General features: G+C 39.4%; 1 protein-coding gene across 1 annotated transcript; it reads right to left on the reverse strand.

The window, feature by feature from the left end:
• Positions 1-872: 872 nt before the first annotated feature.
• LOC144647416 (uncharacterized) lies at positions 873-9,136 on the reverse strand. Its single transcript, XM_078507215.1, has 4 exons — positions 8,758-9,136; positions 7,152-7,221; positions 6,511-6,693; positions 873-4,129 (listed from the first exon to the last, which is right to left on the reverse strand). Exons 1-4 carry the CDS (start codon positions 8,997-8,999, stop codon positions 1,304-1,306), a joined length of 3,321 nt encoding a protein of 1,106 aa, XP_078363341.1. The 5' UTR covers positions 9,000-9,136; the 3' UTR covers positions 873-1,303.
• Positions 9,137-9,408: the final 272 nt, after the last annotated feature.

Raw genomic sequence — 9,408 nt, forward strand, 5'->3', positions numbered from 1 at the left:
GTTTGCAAAATGTGAGGTGATTGGAGCAAGCAAACTTTTTGAAGCGACAGAAGCGACAGAGACGATCGGGACGATTATATGAGAACCAGGCTTATGAACGCACGAGTGTTGTAGCTGCACATGGCCACACCAGCTATGTTCAATTTAGACTGATCGCAGTCCTCTATTTTTCCGAGAAGTCGTAGAGTTCGATTGTTGAGTCCGATGGGCCGCCGTCTTGGTTCATGAACGCGAGCGAAAATTGGGGAGAAGATGGCGGCCCATCGGACTCAACAATCGATCTCTACGACGTCACGAAAAACAGGGCACTGTGCACAGACTATGTTCTGTCCCTTCTCCTTCGTTAACGACGGCGACTCCGGGGACAACGCCTAGTGCGCCGTTTTAGTGCGTCTATCGGTTTAAAAACCAGCTCTAGCCAAATATGTAAAAAGACCATTTATTTCCAAAAAAATGTAGAAAATTAAATGATTCGGACTCTGCACTGAATTTGGTATTTTTCACGTTGTTATTTAGCAAAGGACGGCACAGAAATGTATCAAGCTTTGCCAGTAATGTATTAAAACTAAAACAGCCAAAAAACAGTTATTTACTTTCGCTCTACTGGCAGCGAGATGCAACCAAAACAGACATTTTAAACGGCACCAAAATATTGCACAATTGGAAATACTTTGTACGGTCAAATAAGCACTGGTGTATAGGTCAACAATTCTTCTCGCGGAATAATTTTCATGAAATTCGGAAAAGTAAGCAAGGTGTTCGTGGGTTCATATTCACGCAAATTTTGAAGGTTTTCATTTCAATTCATCAATTCCGATTTTCTTAGATCGTTTTCCAAAGAATGCCACCAACCTATGTATGGATGACGTAACAACATCAATGAATACTTTTAAAACTGTTGAGGTGTTTTGATTTCACTTGCAGACCAAATCGAAGCCGTATAGCATTCTATGACTTTGATGCTTTTAAACAACGAAACTTTGCACTGCATTAAAACCGACATTACAACATATGGAATGCAAATGATAAACCCGCTCAGTGGTCTCACAATAAAAAGACTTCTATCTGCTTATCTGATCAAAGATCCACAAAATGGACATTGACTTTGCCTTCACAAGCTGAGTTTCATTACTAATGTCTTCCTTATCAGAGCGAATGCAAAGTTGTTCTCCGGACAAAGTACATATAAGCTACAAACGATCACAAAGTGTTCTGACCACTAGAAAACAGTTTAAAAAAAATTCTTTAAAAGTTAAAAATTTAAAAAGCGTTGTTCTGTTGTCTAGACGAAAAACAATGTAACTTAGACGTCAACTAGTCCTCCATAATAAGCCGTGACTGTCTTTAGCTTCTTGTTAAGAAAATTCTGCTCAATTTCCACCTTACCATCTGGAGCAGCAAGAAATGACAACTGTTCAACATCTACGTTGCGAGGCATAAAATAAGCAATGTTCTCTGTTATCGTTTTGGTTTTTTTAAAAAGGTGGAAGCCATCCAGTGTTATCATAGTTTTAATATCAAACACTTCTGCACTAACATAGTTCGGTCCACCCCACGGTGGACTCAAAAACACAACATCAGCCTTCAAGTTTGGTATTAACTTCATGTAGTCTCCAACAATGAATTCAATACGATCTTCAACTCCATAAACAGTCGCATTATGATGCGCGAGAGTTACCTTCATCGGGTCGATATCAATTGCTATCACACGTTCGCACGTGAAAGCAAATTGAATTGCGTTTCCACCGACGCCACAGAAAGCATCAACGATTAAATCACAACGGCATCTCTCCGCAATATGCTTTGCTATACGCTCAGGTGTCACAGAGAACCATCCTTCTTTGTCCATTTTGATTCCGTCGTCAAATCGCGAAAATAAGCGGTACCTTTGAGCCCAGTACTTAGCAATGTCAGGGTCTTCTTGGGGATTTGCTGCTATGATGGCCTCCTGTTTCAATGCAACCGTATGGATACCACTCGAAGAGTAGGGGCTGTCTGATGCTTGATATCCCCGATGTTGTACCGCCTCGTTTTCAATGGATTCTTGGTAGTTCTTACTATCTGGCTTTGATTCACTACAAATGCTAGAATCCAAGCTGCTTCCCTTCTCAGTCAAAAATTCTTTGACCCTTTTAAGTGTCCTGGGCTCTTCAGACTCATCCACTAATTCCTCTGGAGCAATATGCGTTGTTAAATTTCTACCTTCTTGAGTTGAACAGGGTATTTCATCTTCTTGTCCTTCTTCGTCATCTTCAAATCTGAGATGTACTCCTTTTGACCGGGGAACTTTAGATGTTTGGTGGATGTTGAGAAACTTATTCTCGGATTCGAGGTCTTCTAAGCGAGGTGTGACCTTTGCACTAGAGAACCTGGGCTGGTCAGCGTAGCTGGACTTTTCAAGTGTCAATTTGCGTGAGACCTTGTAACCCATCAGCTCATATGCTCTCTCTAAAGAATTCTGTTCCTCTACGTCCAACTCGTGCGCCCTTTTTAACTTTTTCCATGCCTCTTCTGGAGGTGGTTCATTTCCATCGCACGATTCATTCTTTCCACTGGTAGCTCCACGTGGTTGCACGACGATGCTCATCGATGTTCCTGCGTTTTGCATTTTGTCACTTTGTCTTCCCTTCTTCTTTTTCTTCGTTGGCTTGTTTCCTGATCCGTATGAAACAACACCATGGTGTGCCTCATAGTCTGTATCAGAGCGATTGGTGCCACTTGTGTTATCTAAATGGCCATCAAAAATATAGCCCTGGCTGTGCCAGTAGTTGTACTGTTCATAGTAATACCAATATACGTCCCAGTAATTGCGGTTCCAGAACATATTCACTTGTTCTGTCGTTATGGCATCACAATTAGAACTTGATGATGATCTCTCACTACATGCAGTGTCCAGTTCTTCTCCATGTTGCAAGTCACAAAGAATTTCCTCTTTATGACACCCCTCGAGTTTTTCGTTTACCAGTGCAGCTTCATGTTCTGAGGGTTCTGAGACCTTGCGTGTTTCTTGGTCTACTGCAGTATTACAATCGTTCAAAACAGAAGTTGTTTTTCGGGTGTTGACCCTTTTTTCACTGACGACACCACAAGAAAATTCACTGTCTAATATGTGATCTTTATCAGCCAATGCTTGTTCCTCCTCATCGTTGCCGGACTCAAGTTCTGATAACAGAATTTTTTCTCTTTTCAATGAGGATTTTGTCTCCACTACAGGATCACAGATTAATTCTCCAAATTCATCCAAATTATTCTCGAGGGAACCACCGAGTACGCTTCCGGCATCGGTTTCAAAAGTCCTTTGAGCGTCGAGATCTCTGGGAACACCAGCAAACTGAGGGTAGAGGTTTTTCCAGCTTTCCCAAACCAAGGAATAACCGTATATCTTCCAATAGTCTTCCCAACCCTTGTCATGGCTAACATTCTGACCAGTGGCAGGATTGATCTCCCTTTCACCAGTGTTATTAAGAGCAAGACTTTCCAGTTCAGCATGAAGTTCTACTTTTGTTGAAAGGTTTTCACTATCTTCTGAGTAACTTGTGGAAATATTCTGGAGATCTGTATCTTGATTTTCAGAAATCTGGCTTTCAAACTTTACTTTTGCGTTTACATCTTGTTTTTGGAAGTGTTTAATGATGTCATCCCTTCTGGTATCAAAATCACATGCACATTGTTGCTTCACATTTTCCTCACCCCGGCTTGCCGGGCTTATAAAAGAACTCCAGGTTGCCTCACTGTTCAGCTCGGTATGCTCACTTTTAGGAGAATCAAATGTGGTTACCTTAAAAGTAGAGTCTGTTTGGGAAGTAGCGAGTCCCTTGACTTGAATTTCTGACCCATTTATAACTTGTTCCAGTGTCTTGTCAAATAGTTCTCCCGAAGGTTTAGTCCTACATTCTCTGTGATTTTCATCACTCTCAGATGGCGAACAAACATATGTACCATCGCTGAGGATTTCTAACTTTGAAGAAAGGCTGGCAGGTTCAGCTGCGTATTGGTTAATTGGAATAGCTGTCTCACACATTACACTGTTCGTTTTTGTACACTCGGGCGTTTGCTTTGAACTTGCTGAGGCATTCTGTTTAGTTTTCTTTATCTTCTTTCGTTTTTTGACATCCTTGCATGGGACAAGCTGCAAAGACAAAGTAAGAGACAGCATTAAAGCTACATGTCCAGACAATAAATGTGGATTGATCTGTGATTTGAAAGGCTTCTTGAGGGAACAATGACACAATCTGGAACAATCACAATTAAATTTAACTTAATCAAATTAACCATTTGGTGTTATTTTGAGGGTGGGACAAGGCTTGCAAAACTTGTCCATATTTATAAGGAACTATCAAATAAACATTAAAATACTCTAGGCCTGTCAACCTGGTGAAATGATACAAAAAAATCAAAGAAATTATGCTATTTTTAGAAGAGGCTTCAATGTCTATCCATATAAACGGACCAATGTTCCTGAACTGAAAATGTCAATTCAACTGTTATTCCATGTACAAATCCATGAACCCCAGCAGACTGCTGAGGGGTATTTCCCTTTGTCAGTTGCCTTGACTCATTTGCTTTACAATACAATCCAACGTGGATCATACAAGGCAATTTCGGGCAATTTTGTAGTTTCTGACCAAAATTAGGGGTCATGAATGGTCCCTCAAAATGTCGCAGTGCTCGCAAATGCTCGCAAAATTTTAGTGGGTGCTCGTTTGCTCGTGCTCGCACAATTTTACAAGTGCTCGCATGCTCGGTTTTTTGTGAAGGTAGGTTTTTGAAAAGTGCTTGTTGCACGCAAGGCTAATTTTTGTCAATGCTCGTGCTCGCAAAGAAAAACGCTGTGCCCGCATGCTCGCAAATGCTCGCAAATACCATTTGATACCCCTAAAATTGCCTTGCATCCACATCGAAGTTGTAATGCAAATAAGAAACTGTGAAAGGCTATTGTTCTACAGGGAATCAAGATCTACAGGGAAACAAGTTTTTTTTAATTTCATGCTGCTTATCAAATTACCCAAAGATCAAATGCATGTATGTTAGTGCTAAATAAATTGATCGCATCTTACCATAGATTTGATAACAAAAAGCAAAACAACAAAGAAGCATTTTGCAGTTATTGCAAATTTGTACGAGAACTAACATAAACAGTGACTCCCTCAGAGCCATCATGCTTATCATGCAATACTCCCTCCCCTCCCCCTCCACAAACAGCTGCTTAAACTTGCACAACATTTCTTTCCATGGTTTAGCCAATCACAGCTTCGCTCGCACACCAAAGCTTGCTGGCTACACTTATTAACAGTTGTCTTTTGTTGTGACCCTAGCATTGGAAACTTCAAATGGACACCAGTACACCACCTTCTGAATTTAAATAAAACATGTCTGATATGAAACTTTATGTCTAAAAAGAATAATTTCAAGTACAACAGGATATAAGTTCAAAATTGAAGCAAGAATATAACAGCTTTTTGGCAAAAAGCAACTGTCACTCTTTTGCTGATAAGTGCCAAGGATACTAGGGTGGGTTAAGTCAGCCATTATTGGGTAGACATGTGTGACGACCAAATGATGGCTGCAAAGGAGACTTACATGAGCAATATGTAAATATGGGACAGAATTACTCTGAAGTGGTGTTTGTGGCAATTTTTGTTCTGGCAATGACTTACTGTTATCAGACATGGTAAAAAATAAAAGGCAATCACTGTTTAACAATAACAAATGAAATGAAATCTGACACTGCATTGGTGACATCATGCAACTGTGCTATTGAAGCACAGATACGAGACTGTGTTGAATTATAAATACCATTGCATTGATTTGTTTCTGTTTTGCCAATTTGGCGCACATTTTTAAATTAAATTTTGTGTGTAAATTAACATCTGTTTCTATAATGAAAAACAAGGGTGCTACAGTATTACTATAAAAATGTGCATACTTGGTTTTGACAAAACAATACTTTGACAGCAGTTCACAATAATTGATGCCACCTTCAAATAATATCTCAAACTCTTAATAATAATAATAATCATAATAATAATAACATTTATTTAACCTCAGTTTGATGAGGCTCCTGATTTCTTGAACCAATCATTTTTTCACTCCCCCTGGAGGTTTAAGAAAGCTTGATTCCAATGTATATTATTTATTGGACAGTTACCGTATTTACCTGGTTGTTGAAAATATCCACTTTTGGACAACTGAGGTCAGAAGTATAAACTAACAACCATAAAACACTTCTCATGGTACAATGAAATCTATTTTTCTGGTCATTCAAAGTAAATGATATCATAATATTGCTCCTAATTACTACAAGGACACAAGAAATCAAAGATGGTGCCTTTGATTTTAGCCAATGTTATGATCACTGCACCTTATTCAAATTAATACATATTTTGCTCATGGACATAATTTAGAGTTCAAAGGAGCAATAGTTTGCAGCTAAATATGGACTTCCCACTTTTCCAACATTATTCAATTAAATGGAAATTATATGTGTTCAAAGAAAAGAAAAGTGCAAACCTCTTGCTCGGAGTCCAAATCAAAGGGAGACTTTGAGAAGGAAGTTGGCAAACCCATTGTCTTCATCATTTCTAGCTCTTGTAACATTTCGTCATCTGGTTCATCAACATCATGAAGGTAGGCTGACTTGGTGAGAGCTCTCATTTCACAAGGACTGGTTGAATTACAGATGACATTGCCATCCTAAAGAATGTTACAAAGTAAGTATAGAAATGCAACACACATGGCCATGTAGGGTACACATGTTAGCAACTAGAGAATAGCAACCCTTTTGAAAGTTTTGTCCCTATGAAAGCAGGGATAGGAAAGGGCTTCTGAATCTTAAAATAATGAGGGTTATTGCTTTCAGAATTTTATAGAATTGTGTTGTTTCAGAAAATATCCATACCCCTCCCATGAAAGGTTTTTTAAAATTAAATCCCCGCACCCCTTTGGAAATTCCAGTTAAGCCCCATACATGTACTTTCCTTTAAAGATTTTGGCCTTTGAGACCTCCCACCCCCTCGGAATTTCCAATGACCTTCAATGAGGTGGGTATGGATATTTTTGGAACTGCACATTATAACAATGTTTAAGCTTAATGTGCCATTCAAATATTATGATGCAGTGGTGCAATGATTTAGCATGAAAAGATAATTTACCTCAGCAACAATGACTTCTATGGTTCGTTCTTGTTGTTGGTGGTCCTCATACCTCAAAAGGTCTATGTCACTGCAGATAATTTTAAATTAAAACGTAAATTCGACATCGAAGAGTCACAAAACTATAGAAGTCCATCACGCCTTAGCTGTTTAATGGGGCAGTATCATGGGGATTTTGATGTTTGTGGCCAAAATGGAGCTAAAATTATGACTAAATAGCTTAGCTCATTCACAAGATGCACCTAGAACACCAAGGTGAAAATATTCAGTGAATAATTCAAAGGAGAGCAAAGTGTAATTAGTTTTTAACAATTTGTGCAAGACACATGAGCAGAGTTTGAAAACGTCTGCCAGACGTTTTCAATTTTTGATTGAAATCTCATGCCTGTATAACTCATGATAAAACCTATACATTTTAACAAAGCTAGACCATTATTTTTAGGTTTTCATTAATGTAAATATTTCTTTTTACTTTTCAAAGTGATGTTCATGATAAAAACATCGTAATTAGTAGGTTTATATAATAAACAGAATAATACATGGTTGCTTGGATATATGAAATTTATCTTCTCGTGTTCAAAACCGATATCTCACTCATTCGCTGCGCTCACTTGTGAGCTATCGATTTGAACACTCGAAGATAAATTTCATATCTCTGTGCAACCATGTATTATCCTCTATATCCCGTGGATAACTGTCATACAAAACCTACTTCGCTATCCACCTGATAGTGATTTATCCAGTGGATTGCGTTATCCACCCTTTGAACAACTGGGGCCTGGTCCCAGTTGTTCAAAGGGTGGATAACGCAATCCACCGGATAAATCACTATCCGGTGGATAGCGTAGTTTGTTTTGTTAAGACTTATCCACTGGATAGCGGTTTATCCGGTGGATAGTGTTATCCACCCTTTGAACAACTGGGGCCTGGTGGATAGCAATATCCACCCTTCAACAACCAGGGCCTGTAATACAGTCAAATGAATTTATTCTTGTTCATGCTGGGTTTGCTTTTTGGACGTTCCAAAAATTTTCCGCATCCCCCTATGAAGGGTAGCCTCTTTCACAGGGCCTGTCGGAATATTTTTTCAAAGAAGCCGACAAAATTTTGAACCCCTTGGATGCAAACTTCAAAGGTTCCAACAGAAAAAACTAGGGTGTCGGAATCTGTCCCTCCATAGGGGGGTGCGGAAAATTTTTGGAACGTCTAATTTGTGCGAAGTCCTTCAAACCATGAAGTTGCAATATTTATTTCAATAACCAATTAGATGTTTTACAATCACTTTTTCAACCAACAACATAATTAGCGGGAATTTTCCTTGATAGGATTTTGTCAATCGCGAAGCACTGTCACGAGGTCTCTGACAGTTCACAAATTAAACGTTTGGGGCGAGTATCGCCGTATCAAATTCAATCGAATTACTGAGTTCGATGGTTATCATCAAAAGATAGATTGGTCCGATGTTTAAAACAAAATCATAACAATAACACAAATACTGTTAAACTTCACAATCCACCTTTATAATTTCACGCGGAAAAAATGTGTTCGATAAAACTGAATCGATTGACAGACTTGCTGACTACTGACTGCATAGGAAGTACCATACCTTAATAATGAACGGGTACAAACACACGTAACAGCTTCTGATGCGTTCATTTCGTCAGAAAACAAAGTTATTTTTGCCATGCATTTTCCCCTGTAGCCTGCACTACAGCCCCTCATCTTCTTCGTTCTCCAAAAACGTTTCACTTCGGTCCTACAGGCCGCGATCCGTTTGGTCAGCACTCGCGGCCTCTGGAAGTAGATATGTGGCGTAACAGTCATATAGTGGTGTGTGATAATTTGCATTGCCAAGGTCAATCAGGGGGTCAATATTTAAACTACAGTCGAACCCCGCTATTTCGAAGTCCCAAGGGAAATGGAAAAAAAGTTCGAAATAGCGGGGTTTCGAAATAACCGGGGAAGCGTAAAATTCGTAACAATGAATCATTTTTTTAATAAACTAGTAATACGTGACTCGCAGGGCCTCGCGAAGCTCTGGGTTTGGGGGGGGGGGGTGGGGGTGTTGTAAATAATGAGTGATAACCGGTTTTAACCGGTGATTTGTTATTGTTGCCTAGTAACGGGCATGCCCGCGACACCCTCGTTCCCAGGGTCTACTCCGCTTTGAAGATGGCGGCTCTTTCTGGTTCGTAAAGAGGTATAAAGCGTTGGGAAGCGCAGGCTATTTTCAAAATCATCGACAAATTATTGGATA

Source organism: Oculina patagonica, chromosome 3, assembly GCF_052425735.1.
Source record: "Oculina patagonica isolate OP01 chromosome 3, crgOcupat, whole genome shotgun sequence".
Lineage (NCBI taxonomy): Eukaryota > Metazoa > Cnidaria > Anthozoa > Scleractinia > Oculinidae > Oculina > Oculina patagonica.